The following is a 16,828-nucleotide window of genomic DNA, read 5'->3' as shown; positions in this document are numbered from 1 at the left end:
CTCTCAGTCTCTCACTCAGTCCCATTCTCTCAGTCTCTCACTCAGTCCCATTCTCTCTCTGTCTCTCACTCCATCCCATTCTCTCTCTGTCTATCTCACTCCATCCCATTCTCTCTCTGTCTTTCTCACTCCATCCCATTCTCTCTCTGTCTTTCTCACTCCATCCCATTCTCTCTCTGTCTTTCTCACTCCATCCCATTCTCTCTCTGTCTTTCTCACTCCATCCCATTCTCTCTCTGTCTTTCTCACTCCATCCCATTCTCTCTCTGTCTTTCTCACTCCATCCCATTCTCTCTCTGTCTTTCTCACTCCATCCCATTCTCTCTCTGTCTTTCTCACTCCATCCCATTCTCTCTCTGTCTTTCTCACTCCATCCCATTCTCTCTCTGTCTTTCTCACTCCATCCCATTCTCTCTCTGTCTTTCTCACTCCATCCCATTCTCTCTCTGTCTTTCTCACTCCATCCCATTCTCTCTCTGTCTTTCTCACTCCATCCCATTCTCTCTCTGTCTTTCTCACTCCATCCCATTCTCTCTCTGTCTTTCTCACTCCATCCCATTCTCTCTCTGTCTTTCTCACTCCATCCCATTCTCTCTCTGTCTTTCTCACTCCATCCCATTCTCTCTCTGTCTTTCTCACTCCATCCCATTCTCTCTGTCTATCTCACTCCATCCCATTCTCTCTCTGTCTCTCTCACTCCATCCCATTCTCTGTCTCTCACTCCATCCCTCAGTCTCTCTCAATTAATTCCGTTTTCTTTCGTTCTCTCAGTTTCTCTTTCCATTCAATCTTGCTTTATCCCATTCTCTCTCTCTCTCTCTCTCTCTCTCTCTCTCTCTCAATGCTTTCTCAGTCTCTCTTACTCTAGCCCAGTCTCTTACTTCATCCCATTTTTTCTTGGTCTCCATCAGTCTCACGCCTTTCAATTCTCTCTCAGTCTTTCACTCCATCCCATTCGCGCTCTCTCTCTCTCTCTCTCTCTCTCTCTCTCTCTCTCTCTCACCCAAGAATAAGCCTACTGTTGGAGCCAGAGCAGGTCACATGCTTAAAACGTCTAACATTTTCTAGAATGTCATGGAGTTTAGTTATCGAGTCTCGACCTGCAGGTCAGAGGTGAAGACGCTTTTATAGATTTGTGTCAGTCAAGAGACGTGAACTTTATACGAAACCTTTTGAAACTGGCACTCGGAAGAATTAATTCGGCATAACAGGAAGGAAAAAAAAGAGAGAGAGAGAGAGAGAGAGAGAGAGAGAGAGAGAGAAATAGACAGAAAGAGACAGAGAGGGAAAGAAAGGAGAGCAAGCATATGGATAGGGAGGCTTCTCTCTTTTGTTCAGTCTATTGAGTAATGCCTGTGTTTCCTGCCAGAATCCATGTGTCATCTCAGATGACTGGCTGTCATATCACATCAGTGTCGTCTCTACATCTCAACTGCTCTGCCTCTGGTTTTTTTGTTTTGTTTTTTTTGCCTTTGCTATGGCAAGGCTGGCCGACTTTTTATAGTTTTGCGCGCTTCAAAAAACAACTCGAAGCGTGTAATCATCGCGCACCGGCAAGACGAGAATCCCTTTCAGGTGAAAACGAATATTCATCTAAACGAAACGACTTTGTGCGCGTCTGCTTACCTTCACAGTATGCATCCACTGTTGGTAAGATCTAGAATTACCTGTGGAATAAAAAAGAAAAAAAAAAAAAAAAACAAATTTGATAAAAAAAACATTTACACCCTTTCTAATAAATTAAGAGGATTTTTTTTAGGTCATTAGCATATATATATATATATATAATTAATAATATATGTTTGTACGATTTGTTCAAAAAACTCGGGTATTTGTTCTGCGCATGTCTTCGGCAACCATTTCGTGTCTACGTGGATTCCTTTTGCGTTTTATGTCCGGCTTGGAGAATTTCTCTCGAAAGGAGAAAATCCTGATGATTCCGCATATCGAGGGGGCGAATGAATTCATTTATGAATAAATATATCGAACGAATAAACAATAAACAATCAAATAACTATATTGTGTGCATATTAAATGAAGACATTTGTTAAAGCATTCCAAAACGAGTAGAACAGTTAAGTAGAACATATCGTTCGAAAATTTAATAAACAAACATCTGTATTGCCCAAATGGGATCTAACAAATGTAAATAATTACATTTCTGCCTATTTAATCGATTACTCAATTGAATCAATTTAATAAAAACAAATGTGTATTGCAATTAATTGATTTATTTGTTCCATTTTATTTTGAAATAATCATTTCTTTATTTGAAACCAAGCAGGATTTGTATTTAAAATTGTTTAAAAATGTAAACGGTTGATGTTCATAAATGGCAAAAAGAACAAATGAAAAAAAATATTATAAAAAAAAAATGTTTATGGTTTGCATTTCTTCCCTCTTACTGTACCGAAATGTGAATTTTTGTACCATTAAACCCCTAATATATATATATGTGTGTGTGTGTGTGTGTGTGTGTGTGTGTGTGTGTGTGTGTGTGTGTGTGTGTGTGTGTGTTGTCATTTTATAACCATTCACATACCGTTCTCAGTCAACCTGCAGGGCTATTTCCAAACATAAAGGTGGGAGAAAAAAAATAAAAATAAAATCTCACTCACTTCCACAAAAGCCCCCCTCTGTGATCTCTTCCTCAAAGACGTCTGTGAAACCCCTTCCTTCATTTAATTTGGCCAGTCTGCCATCAATGAACTGCAACATAAATCACAGTATCGCGGGTTATTAAAAAAAGAGCGAGAGAGTGTGGAGAGAGAGAGAGAGAGAGAGAGAGAGAGAGAGAGAGAGAGAGAGAGAGAGAGAGAGAGAGACTTCCGGATATATTGGCTAAACAGTGTTCGTGTAATTTGGATCAGATGGGAGGATTAGCATGGCAGGCAGGCTTGTAGTGTGTGTGCAATGCTTTTTCTGAGGGGAAATGGAACTTCCTGAAACTTGTCACAAAGAGGTCGTAAAACAGCAACCAATAAATTTGGCCCGTTAGAAGCACAACAGCGATGGGCTTAGACCGTGGGGGGAAGAGAACCCCCCCCCCCCCGGCCCAAAAAATAAAAAATAAAAAATTTACAATACTGACACTGGGCCTCTTTTATTTTATTTTTCAAACAGGACATGAACAGATTTATTCAAAGCAGCATTTATGCAAGCAATGAAGCAGTCATGTAAATCCTGCAATCCAAAGAAACACTCGGTTAGATTTATTCGTTACAATTAATAGCATTTGACTTGCTGCACTTTTATAGATGGATTATGCTGTCAAGTTCAAATAGGCTATACGGACTAAAGTATTGGGACGCCAGACTTTTTCCAGCCATGTGTGGCTGACGAACTGTTACCACAAGGTTGAGAGGCACACAATTGTATAGGATGTCTTTGGGTGCGGAAGGAGGAATTTTATTAGGATTAGGAGACCAGAAACAAGGCCAGAAAGACGCTGTGAACCGAGCCAGGTCCATGTACATATGACCGTGAAGAATGACCACAAATATCGACAAGATCGGAGCCTATTATCAAAATCAGGATCGTATAATAAAAGATAAAAACATTAACTATACAGTTTGTGAAGGGCATGTAGAGTGAGGCACCGCAATGATCATTTTTCCTGAATCAAGTCCAAGGTGCAGGGTTGCAATATAGTGATCCTTGTTGATTGTGTTCATGCAGCACATATTAAATGATTGTAAAAGCCAATAGGGACTGGAATGGCATGTTGAGAAATCCGTCCAACCCCAGCCATTTACTGTGCATGGCATTAACCTAAGAAACACTAAATATATAAAAGAAAAAGAAATCAGCATAATTCCATAAAAAGGAAGACTGCTGTATATAGAGAAAGACTGCGACGTGACAACCCGGTTATGACACTGTGGAAAACGCTTTCGGAGTCGGCGCTGAGTGACCGATAAGTGGTCGATCTGGAACGTCTCAAACCGTATACTCCCTCGTTTTTCTGTGGGCCGGAGTCGAATTCCTTACGGACACGCACCCTCCTGCTTTTTTCCGACGCGGCGTCGGGGAGGGAAGCATTGCTGCGCGGGAGACTTCCGGCGTAGAGTCGGCAAAACACTTTGAATGTAATTAAGTCGATAAATAACCTATTCGTTAAATTTACTGTTTGTTGTTCTGAATGAAACTCGGGTAGAGCTTTTCATTTCAACAGTACACCCCCTAACGGTGCACATCTTTGTGGAGATACAATTCTAATTCTCAAATCGTTTCTCTCTCTTTGCCATGAAGTGCCATGTTGAACAGTGGTCCAGTGATCAGTATGAGAGAATTGGACTCAAAGCATATGAACGCGATAAAAAAAAAAAAAGACACCACGTACAGCTGTTATCACTTGGGGTGCACTCACTTTTGTTGCCAGCTATTCAGACAATAATGGCTGTTTTTTTTTTTTAAGACTTTTTTTCAATGCATCGATTTTGCACCAATTTAGTCAATTTTATTTGATCTGCTGACGTGGAAAATGCTGTCTAAAGTGTGGCCTTTCTACAGTTAATTATTTGTCTTTTTTTTTTTTCTCAGGATTATTGATCCATGTTAAATATACATTTCTTCCCACATTTTCTTTATGTGATGGTACGCACAACGTGGCTGTAAAATGTTATAAAAAAAATCTTTTTACGAACGTTTATTGACTTTAAAAAGATGAAACGGCATCGTCAGTTTCACTTGACAGGCAGGTTTTTTTTCCCGCCCCATTCATTCTATTTCGCACACTCTTTAACACAAGGAAAAATAATATATTACCACTCTGTATTAGAGGTCAACTAAATCATCGATAGTTGATGACTGGAACTATCAGCGAAAATCCATACAGATAGTTTTTCCGGGTTGCTTTATACAGTACGAGAGCGGCCTCTAGAGGCGTATCACTAATGCCACGCGCTGTTTATATGAAGGGTCGTTTTTTAACATTCATTTTGGAACTATTTTTATTTATTTGGAATGTATATTTTTTTGTTTTAGTTGAAATGTCTAATTTTCCTCAATATTTCTAATAGAATTAATATATTCATATTACACATTTTCATGATTCAGTAGATCCTATCCTTTTTTCCCAGTACTATTTTACGTGAATTATGGTTTTTTTTGTCGTTTTTTAAATCCAGTATCCACGGTTGATTAATCGGTCGTCAGCAAGTACGATCCAACTTAGCTACCGCTAAAATCTACAATGCGACCTCTACTCTGTACCCCATCCACAACGCACAAAAGCATCAGCGTTTAATCCACTTATGTGTCTAGTGCTCATGTTGGCTTCTGCCTCTTTTCACCTCACGAGTCAACACAAATGAAAATAGATGCCTAAAATCTTGCTGCTGGATCACGTTAAAGCCGAGACGTGTGTCTGGCAAAGACGAGTCGTTACGGTGCAATCGTTATAGTTTTGGCAGCGAATAGTGAAATAATATTTTGTGCAGTGGCTGCGATCAGGGAAGCATCGGTAATAAATGTTATAGACCATAGAGAGAGAGAAAGACAGGAAATGGGGCTAGTTGTGGAAACTAGAGCTGTGTGTGTATTGAGTGTGTAGGAGTGCAGTACACGTTCTAGCAGGCAGTGCAAACAAGAAACAGCGGATGGTGTGTGTGTGTGTGTGTGTGTGTGTGTGTGTGTGTGTGTGTGTGTGTGTGTGTGTGTGTGTGAGAGAGAGAGAAAACATTCGGAAGAGGAGTGTGGAGGGTCACCGACAGAAAGCAGGTCATGGATGACAGGCTTCCCTGGCTTTCTCTTGGCAAATAGCCGACGCTCCTTTTCTCATCGTCGATGTCGTTAGTTGGCGGAACAGGGAATGAGATAAGGAGGAAAAAAGCGGACGTTTCGATGTCTTCGAACCACCGGTCAGTTATGAGGAAGCAGCGTTGACTAGGGGTGTGCGATATTGACCAAATATGATATCTCGCTATTTTTTATTGTCATTTTTTTTTTTTTTAAACTACCATGGACAGCTGACATCTTTGACAATCTGTGTGGTGGTCAGTTCACAGCAGTGACACAGACGAATCTTTTCCAATACATTTAAATAGATTTCGATGGGAATTTGGGACCTTAATTAAAGTAATACATTTTCCCAAATCATCTTTTGAGTCAAATTCTTACATATAATCACTCAATTTGAATAATAAGTCTTTTTGGCTATAAATGAAATCAGCATTGACAAAATTCATCTTTGTGAAGCTGAGGAAAAAACCGAAGCTGCATCTGAAGTGGATGTATTTACAAAATGTTTAATGCAGCTCACAGAGACATGGGATGCTTTAACCTGCAGTAAAAAGAGGCAAAAATAAATGATGTTTGGTATATTTTAAACATTAAACATTGAATATTCACTGCGTCACTGCGATTCAACCGAATCATTTCAACAAACGATTCATTCATTCATTCAGGAATGAAACGCCATCACGTCGTAGCTCAGAGACACAAAACGGTGAAAGTCTCGTAAAATCGATATGCAGATTTCTTTTTTTTCTTTTTATGAAAAAAAATTGCTGTGATATTGATTATGAAATGATTAATTTATTTATTTATTGTCAAATTTAAGAAATTTTTTAAAGACCTTTTTAAGACCATTAACACTGGAATTTAAGAACTATATCTCACGGCATCGAGAAAACACACAAATACGTTGTTAGAATTAACCGAGTCATAAATTCCTTCTTTTCTAAACTTGCACTTCCCAAAAGCTGTAAAAAAAAAATAGAATCCGTTTTACACCTGTGGTACAATCCGAGAGAGCTTCGTGCCTAAAACAGAAAGCTGTTGCACGTTGGTCTCGTTTGTAGTCGCACAATACAGGGGAAATATATTTGGATGGGTGAAAGAAAGAACCCACAGAAACAAAAACATTCTTTAAAAAAATAACAAATAAAAAAAATTATAAATCAAAAGATAAAAAAAAAGTGCTGCGACAGCATTTCATAATTGATCCCCATTTAAAATGATTTAAGACCTAGACTACTTTTTAAAGCCTAAAATTTAGATTTAGTTCCTCTTTTAAATTTTCTTTTAGACTTGATGTAACCAACAATTACGATCTTATCGTAGATTATTGATACTGATATTGCATATATTGATATTGGCACTGATATTGGAAACGCTTGATGAAAGAGAAGAGAACCGGTGTATCGATTCCTCTGTATGTCTGCACATATGATGGCATTGACTAATGAAAAACCTTGAACTATGTGTAAACGTCTACCAGAACCCGGACCAAAATCTCTCCGCTGTAGGAGAGTCGATACTAAAGCTGTTGAGGAGCCCAAAACGTTTGTTCGATGCTCACGTCATACCTGCTTGAAGAGTTGCAAGTTCACAGCCATCTCAAGGAAAGTCTTCATGGAGGTGGAACGGTGTGCCACGAAGCTCTCATCGCAGAAGGTGATTGGCTCTCCCTGAAAAGAAAAAAAAAAATACAATTATGGATCGTCTATAGGAATATTTCACAGACTTTGTTTTTAAAATAAGGATGTGTTTGGACCAAGCAAAGAAATTGTATGCTTCATAGTGTCTGTGTGTGTGTGTGTGTGTGTGTGTGTGTGTGTGTATATACACCGTGATTTACCACCTCAAGCTCAGGAGCTCATTATTGTTTTTTGTTTCATTTACAGCTCAGTTCGACCTCAGCGTGCAGTAAAAGCTGCCAGCGTGAAGGCATATGGGCTTCATAAAGCTGAACTATATAATTTATTCAAACGGCTCGCTGCGAACGGGGGACGCGCTTTAGATCTGCGCACCGAGGACCCCGCAGAAACATTACATATATTTATTTATGTTTTTTTCCCAAAATAACTCATAAAGTAGTATAACTGAGGAACAAGTAGAAAAGAAAAAAAAAATGTATTGAATCTCATAATATTGAGGATTTTCCAGGAGGATTCTCAAAATATGATAAAAATATATAAAAAAGATTCAGAAAGAATCTACATGAACTCCAATGCAGGCTTATTGCTATTATATATGCAAACAAATGACTCGAAATGTTTTCTAGGAATATTATTTTGTGCGAATAAAACCGGGTTTCGGATCAAGATGTGGTTTTATAGGTGAGCATAAAAGCAAAGAACAGAAAAGGCAAAGGAAAAAAGGAATCCGAAAACAAAAGCAATCACAATATAAAGATTTAATGTCCCTGTTGCCGAGACGGCACTTTAAAGAATTTCTATTTTTTTTATATATATATATATATATATATATATATATATATATATATATATATATATATATATATATATATATATATATATATATATATATATTTATTTTTAAGGCACGTCTTTGTAAAAAAAAAAAAAACGTTTGTGTACACAGCGGCGTTACAACATCAATTATGTCTCCAACAAAGAGAGTCGTATTTGACAAACAGGGAGCATATTTTGTTTTCGGTCTTTGGCTGAGCTCGAGTCAACCACCAAAAAAAAAAAAAAAAACCCTATTGGAGGAGTTGAGAAGGGCCTGAGAACAATACTCCACCCGAGCTGAAAGAAGCCTTCAAAGAGGCTGTTCTGCCTTTTCAACTTCTGACATTTCACCAAAACAGACAGGCCCACCTTAACGCAAACCCCCCCCCCCCCTCCTTCAACCCCGTCTTTGCTTATAGATGGCGTGGTGCTCGGGTTGCCTTTAAACGGAAACACTGAAAGTCTACCGCAGCCGAGGGCCCTTAGCTCTGAGCTCGGGCCTGTGTGGGGGGGGTTTTAAAGCGACGAAACAGGGCATCATAACAAGGCCGCTGTGCTTAAAAGCCAGTTGTTTTGACGCGGTTCTCCGATCAGAAACGAAATTCTTAAAACGACTTGTTCAACCGACACGTCATGTGGTCACTCGTTGCTTTGAATAAATTGCGAATGCTTTTGCTACGTCCGTTTCACTGATTGGGTGCAAACGTCTGCCGTTTCCGACGTTATCAATTGTTTGTCGTGTCGATAGAAATACATTATACCGGTTCTCGGCCGAATTCCCCCCTGAAACGTCTCGGCATCAATCGCAAAATAGTTAAAACCACTTGTCTTGATCCGTCAGGCTGAAATTTCCGAGGATTTCTTGATCAATTGCGCAGATGAAGCTGGTACATCGCTAGTGAAGCGGCGCTTTGCGGCGTCAGACCGACCGATGACCGACCAACTAGTTCACCAAAATGGGTCAAAGGTTAATCTCATTAAATCAGAATTGCCGTAAAAATGCCGTGAATCCGGAACCCTGATTCATCGGCGCGATTCATCTATTCAAGACGGTCACATTTACAGAAAAATGTAAATAAGTAAATAAATCAGACGCATGTAAGCCTGACAGATTATGATCATTTAATCGGGGGGGGAGGGGGGGGGGTAAGATTATTCAAGCATTTTGACAGCTTGTTTAAAAAGCGACATGATGTAAAGGTTGAACAAGTAGTTTCGCAAATTTTATTTCTGATCTGAAACGCGCAAAAGCAAACAAAAAACAAAACAAAAACGACTAACAACACTAAATATTTTGACTACTTGTTTGTTGACGAAAGCATTTGTTATTCCCATGGCGACGACCTCTTTATTAACACAAATACTACGGATTTCGAAAAAATGCTCCGAAGCAACTGAGGAAAAAGTGTAGGCAGATCTGCTTCCCCAAATTACACAAATTAAAAAAAATCCTAAATTTCGACCCCGAAAGCGTATGAAGGAAGACGCTTACGGGTTTGTATCTCAGAGCGTCCCGATAGGAGCCGAACAGCGCAGCCTGAGAGCGCAGGAAGGCCCGAGCCACTCCGCTGCCCGTGGCAGTCGACTGCTTCTTCAGCTTGCTCTTCAGACTCGAGACCTGAATGGGGAGAGGGGGTGAAGAGAGGGGGGAGAGAAGGGTGTTAAAATAGCACCTCTGTAATCATGGAGGAAGAAGCAAAACCATTCAGAGTGTGAAGTGTCATATTTGCAGGTGACCCCCCTAGACACGATAAAGAATAAAAGAAAGGGGGGGGGGGAAAGAAAAAAAAAAAAAACGAGATGAGCCTCTTCACTTCCCTTGCAGCTTATCTGTTGTGCTGCCAAGAGCACCTGCTGCTCTGTTAATTGAGTTAAAGGCAGGGTGTCAGGAGGAGGAGAAAAAAAAAGAAAAAAAAGAGGCAACGACATAATGCATAAGAAGATCCTGAGCCCACTGCTGCCGCCCTGGTCTTGCTCCGAGGTCGGGCTTGTTGTGATCGTAAGGAGTAGTCGCTGTAGCCTTCCTCCCGGTCTGGACATTCCCCGCTGACCTCAATGATATTTGATCATGTTTGACGCTACACCGGGGTACACTGAATCTGAGGTGTTGATGTTCATACAGGTGTTGATACAGCTTGTCTTAGCAAAAGACTTTAGAAGAAAGCATAGGACATGTGACTCTATAATGAATTTATAAGTTCAAATCCCAAATAACATGTTCTGATTTGAAATCCAAGCCTCATCCCATACGGGTTCTTATATCTCATAGTCATAAAGGCGGCGTGGTAGTGATTAAGGCATTGGTCTTTGGATCAAAGGGTTATGAGTTTAAATCTCAGCCTTATCCCATATAGGAGTGGTAGCTTAGTGGTTTAGGCATGTCTTTGGATCAAAGGGTTATGAGATCAAATCCTAACCTCATCCCATATGGTATCTTATATCTTATAGTCATAAAGGGGGAGTGGTAGCTAAGTGGTTGAGGCATGAATTAAAGGTTAAGGTCTTAAAGTCATAGGGTTATGAGATCAAATCCTCACCTCATCCCATATGGAATCAGATCTTATAGTCATAAAGGGGAAGTGGTAACTCAGTGGTTAAGGTATTGGTCTTTGGGTCAAAGGGGAATGAGTTTAAATTCCACTCAAGTTTTGCCATTAAAAAAATTAATAAAAATTAAATAAAAAAATAATAATAATAATAAAAAAGCACCTGTCCAAATACATACATCTGAATGGATTTCATATCGTTTTTTTTTTTTTTTTTTTTACTGTTTATTTGTTTGTTTGTGTAATTGCTTATTTATTTATTTGCCAGTACCGTGCGTTTAACTGTAATGGCAAGCCTCAGGATTTTGGATCGTTGCAAACGACGTCTTTGGATCAAAGGGTTATGAGTTCAAATCCCAGCCTCATCCCATATGGGAGTGGCATCTTAGTGGTTGAGGCATTGGTCTTTAAATCATAGGGATATGAGGTCAAATCCTAAACTCATTCCATATGGAATATTATATCTTCTAGTCATAAAGGGGGAGTGCTAGCTTAGTGGTCTTTGGGTCAATGGGTTGAGTTTAAATCCCAGACTCATGCCATATGTATCATAAAGGGGGTGTGGTATTTTAGTGGTTAATCGATTGGGGTCTTTTGGATAGAATGTTATGAGTTCAAATTCCAGCCTCGTCCCATATGGGATCCCCACTCCCCAAAAGCAAATCATCTTCCCAGAAGAGTGGAGGTTATTATAACAGCAAATGGGAACTAAACTGGAACTGATGAATCCAGATTTAACACAACATGCCGGGTTTAGTCGAGACTATGGTTCACTTCGATGTTCACTTTGACTCGCTTTATCACCAAGAACTAGAAACTCGGGCAAAGAGGCTTTCAAACGAATACCAAACGGGGCCGTGCAGCGTCGGTTGAATATTCAGGACGCGTAACGGAAACGGTGCAACAAAAGCAAGTTCAGTCCTGCGATTTGTACATTTAAAGGACATTCACAGAGCGCGGTGCTCAATTATTCCCTGATCCCACAGCCTTCCCTGAGCTGCCGTCACGGATCTGCACGAGCCTATAGGACAAGTTTCGGAATTTCCAGCACGATTTACTTTGTCATTACTGTCTAAACATCGACTATGCAACCATACACTATATGGACAAAAGTATTAGGACACTTGACCTTTTCACCCATATGGGTGAAAATCTTATATCTTATAGTCATACTATAGTAGCTAAGTGGTTAAGGTGTTGTTCTCGAATCACACACACACACACAGAGAGAGCGTAGCATAGTATTTTTTTAATAGACTTTCTTTACTCATATATTTTGCCATTAAAAAAAATAAATAAAATGCACCTGTAGTATGAGGGGATTCATAAATATAAACTAAAATAAATAAATAAATACATGTAAAGTATTGCAAAAAAAAAAAAACATTTACAAAATTACCAGTATGCAAATCGACTATATATGAAGATTGATATAAATAAATAAATTAATAAATAAATTAATAAAAACATTTTTTAACTGAACAAACAAACAAACAAAAAAAACAAACAAACAATGTATTGGTTGAAAGATGGGGGGAAAAAAATTACTGAAATAATTAATTTCAGCCCTTTTTTTCACTTCTCTTTTTCCCACTTTATCACTCCAGTTCACAGGAATATTATATGCTTCAAAATAATAATAAAAATCCCATCTGTCCACATACATACATCTGAATGGAGTTTATATCGTTAGTTTTTTGCTGTTTATTTATTTGTTTGTTTGCGTAATTGCTTATTTATTTATTTGCCAGTACCGTGCGTTTGCCCGTAATGGCAAGCCTCAGATCGATGATAGGATTTTGGATCGTTGCAAACAACTCATCAAGCCTGCGATCTCAGCGACGGATCTGTCAGCCTAATTAACTATTATACTTTGAGTATCGCTAACGAGATATGAGCGGGAGGGGGGTTGGGGGGGGGGGCATCAGAAGGAAGCTTAGCTCTACAGGTGATCAACCTATTTGGGAGTGACATTTTTTAGTGTAAAGTCTCGGAGCCTATGATGTGATCAAAGGCAGAGTTCCCCATTGGGTCCAATTATAAGCACTGGTATTGTAGGGGGGGTGGGTACAGAGCGAGAGAGAGAGCGAGAGAGAGAGCGAGAGAGAGAGCGAGAGAGAGAGAGAGAGAAAGGGAAAGCGCAATAGCGAGAGAAGGGGAGGGAACGAGACACGAGTTATGATATTCATAATCTATGCAGAGAGGCCTTTCCGGTATAGGTCTTTTTCCCCGTAGCTGTGATCTTTTCAATTCGCATCAAGGCGGGAGAGTTCGGGATGAAAGTGCTGCAAACATGGCGTCTCATTAAACTCTACAGCGCCGACTCCCCGACAGGGTTTGAAGTGCGCCGAGTAAAGAGCACGGGGTCAGAGGTGGCCCGCGAAAACAGATCTCCATTTAACTCGCCAGCTGGAGATGATAATTAGCAGGTGCATCACTGTCTCTTGTTTTTTTTTTTTTTTCTTCCTCCCCTCTCCAAACGATCATGCCACAAGCCCTTTCTCAATCATGGGCTGCTTTTACACACACACACACACACACACACACACACACACACACACACACACACACACACACACACACACACACACACACACACACACACACACGACTTCAGGAGCGAGCTGTTTACACTCATGACAGTTGAATCGATTCAATTGAACTGGGCATGGATGCATGCCTTCATAATACAGCGGACACCGGATTGTCCTCTGTCCTGTATAGGGAATGTCCTCTATATAGTCTGGAGGGCCACTGATGAATTAATGTGTAAAATAAATAAATAAACTTGAAATCGTTCGTAAATATTTGCACCGCAAAGCAAAAATCTGTGGTGTTGTCATTAAGTTTTGTTTTTTTTTGTTCGTTTTTAAGAACTGAACTTTTTTTTTTTTTTTTTTATTAAGCTTCATCAATTCAGCTGATTTAGTCAGATTTTGCCATAAAAAGAAACAAAAAAACCTAGAACTATAGTAGGATTTTACACCAAAAACAAACAAACAAACAAACCAATTAATAAAGTATGAAAAACAAAAAAGCCAAGAAAACGACCAGGACGCAATGTCGTACAGACTCAGCTATTCTCGGCTAATATAAATGTACATTTTGCGGCATTTAGCAGACGCAAATGTACATAAACAAACAAATTAATAAAAGCAATAAATTCAGTGCATTCTTTTGGCATATCATTTCCTGCCATCATTCCTGGGCTTAAACAAACAAACGCTGCACTGGTACCAAACTCCAAATACTCTTTTTTTTTTTTTTTTTTTTTTGCATTAAAAAAAAAAAATTATAACTTACATATTAAGGGATAACATTTAAAAAAAAAAAAAGAATAATAATGAAAATAGTGTTCAAAACTAAAAAAGCAAAAAAATAAACAATCTTTTCTAAAAATGACGTCCGTTTTGTCCAAGAAACAAACGATGCGCTGTTACCAAACTTCAATTAGAACCGAGAAAGACAGTCATTTTTTGGTTTGTTTATTTGTTTTGATTCAATTTTCATTTTTTTTTTTTTTTTAAAGGAGGAGAAAATGGTTTTGAGGAAATTTTTTAAATTGAGTTTTATTTTTTATATTATTTTTCCACTCATATTTCACTATAAAAAAAATAAATGAAACTATAATATCAAGGGGGTCTAAATAAATAAATACATACAAATAAAGTATAAAAAAATAAAAAGCAGAGAAAATAAGCAGTATGTAATGACGTATATTAATAAAATCTACTACAAAAGCTAATAGAAATAAATACGTGTGAAAATTAACTAAGCAAACAAACAAATAAATAGCAATAAATTCAGTGCATCGTTTTTAAATTTGTTCCTGTCATCGTTTCTAGACTTGACTTCCACTATATCCAAGAAATGTATTGGTTGAGAGAAAAGAAAAAAAAAGGGAAAAAAAAGAAAAAGCTTTTCCCACTTTCCTTTTTTCCAATCAGTGCGGTTCAAGGAATCGATATAAAAAATAAAAAAAAACAGAAAAAGAAAGAAAAAACACAAGGTCACAGCAGTTACCGACTCAAGATAAAAAACACACACACACACACACACACACACAAAAAACGCGCACGCGTGCATGTGTGTGTGTTAAATACAATTTTACAGTGAATTACATATCCCGATATTAGCCGCATGGATTTGTGCGGATTTTAATTGTACATCTCATCTACAGTCTCATTAAAACACAGAGGGTTTAATCGAAAGTGCAGGATGTATGTATATTTCTTTAGCGTTATTATTTTTTAATAAAGTCAGTGGTGGAGTGGTTGAGTGGAAGGTGTTTTTTTTTTTCTTTTTTTTTCCCTCCCCTTCCTGCAAAGGGATTCTGGCCATGAGTAGAAAGCCGTGGGGATGCAATTAAGAAAACTACAAAGAAAAAGGAATAGTTATGAAAATCTGCTTCTTTCTTTTGATGTGCAGGAAGATGAAGAAGCGAGCAGGCACACGCGCACACACGCGGCCCATTTTACTCCAGTCAGGACACCCCTTTGGACGCTGAGAGACCAACTCCAAGCGGAGACAATGTGAGCGAGATCTGTGCAGATCCTCTTCAATGGCAATATAACGCCAGCGGTGCTTCGTTCACATGCTGATCAATGAAATGGTCATCTTTGTCAAAACTGTCTCCATAAAGAGACCACCCTAACAACCCCAGCAACCCCTGATTAGCTGATGTGCTTGATGCTGGCTATCCGATTCACGTGTGGCGCGCTATACCACACACACACACACACACACACACACACACACACACACACACACACACACACACACACACACACCAAGCGATCGCAAAGCTCCAACGTTCAAAAGCGACTCCAAACGGAAGCGATCAAACGCAAGAAGGCGTGCGAGGACGAGGCAGACCGAAGGAAACAAACGTCACGCGAAGAGAGCAAAAGAAAAAAAGACCCCCCCCCCTCAAAAAAAATTAAATAAAATAAAAAAAAAAAACACAAAACAAAACAAACAAGCTCCTATTGCTTTTAATAAAATAATAAAATAAAAAAACAAGCAATTGATACAGACGTCTAGACAACACGACCGGCAGACAAGAGATCAAACGAGGCTCGCGTTCAATTCCGAGCTCTTTGGTATCGTGGCACGTTCCTAATTTTCCTATTTTTAGACGTAGAAGTAAACACGCCCTCGCGCTGGTACCAAACTCCAATTATAACCAGGAAAGACGTGAGGGTTTTTTTTTTTTTTTTTTTTTCTTTGCTAATATAATAGCAAAGACAGAACACACACACACACACACACACACACACACACACACACACACACACACACACACACACACACACACACACACACACACACCTCCCCCCAACCGGTCAAGGAGAAGTAGATTTTTTAACACGATATTTAATAGCCTTTTTCAGCTATAATTATAATATTAAAAGGGTTCATAGTTATTAAATAAATAAATAATTACTAAAAAAACTGTAAAAATGACCAATACACAATGCCATTATATATATATATATATATATATATATATATATATATACACACACACAAACACACACTAAATACTATAGCAAATATAAATAATGTAGTAATATAAATACTATAAATGTAAAATAAAAAAAATATATATCAATGTTAATCAATGTAAATAGATGAACATACAAACAAGCAAAAACTTAATAACTCTGATAAATAATTCTAAAAGATACTTAAGAATCATGAAGAATCTACAAAAATGTGTTTTTGGAAATACATTATTATTATTATTATTATTATTATTATTATTATTATTATTATTATTATTTTTTTTTTATAAAAACATCCTGAAAGAAAAGGCGACTGAATAATTTCTATATATATTTCACAAGTGTTTAATTTGTCTACGTTTCTAATATTTGAAGGTTCGCTGCAACATTCATTTTAGCAATTTGTTTTTCAGCAATTCTCCTCTCCGTTTGTACAGCGGCACGAAAAGCGGCGTCCCGGCGTCCCTAATAGTCCATAAATCTAAAATATTACGTGTAAAATGGAAGGAAACGGCCATTACGCCAAAGAAAGCAAAGAGTCAGGGGCACGGGTTGGGGGTGACAGGGGTGAGTTTTG

At 38.5% G+C, this 16,828-nt stretch overlaps 1 protein-coding gene across 2 annotated transcripts in view; it reads right to left on the bottom strand.

Moving 5' to 3' along the window:
- Positions 1–16,828, bottom strand: part of dennd1b (DENN/MADD domain containing 1B) — a 107,285-nt gene that overhangs the window by 13,748 nt on the left and 76,709 nt on the right. For both annotated transcript variants that reach the window (XM_083558155.1, XM_083558154.1), the window contains exons 13-16: positions 9,691–9,816; positions 7,311–7,412; positions 2,619–2,709; positions 1,627–1,667 (exon numbers count right to left, since the gene is read on the bottom strand). In XM_083558155.1, coding sequence (XP_083414281.1) covers positions 1,627–1,667; positions 2,619–2,709; positions 7,311–7,412; positions 9,691–9,816 — 360 coding nt within the window. The remainder of the gene's footprint in view (positions 1–1,626; positions 1,668–2,618; positions 2,710–7,310; positions 7,413–9,690; positions 9,817–16,828) is intronic.

This window comes from Silurus aristotelis (assembly GCF_946808225.1).
Source record: "Silurus aristotelis genome assembly, chromosome: 13".
Taxonomy (NCBI): Eukaryota; Metazoa; Chordata; class Actinopteri; order Siluriformes; family Siluridae; genus Silurus; species Silurus aristotelis.
This window is presented reverse-complemented; position numbering and strand designations above follow the sequence as displayed.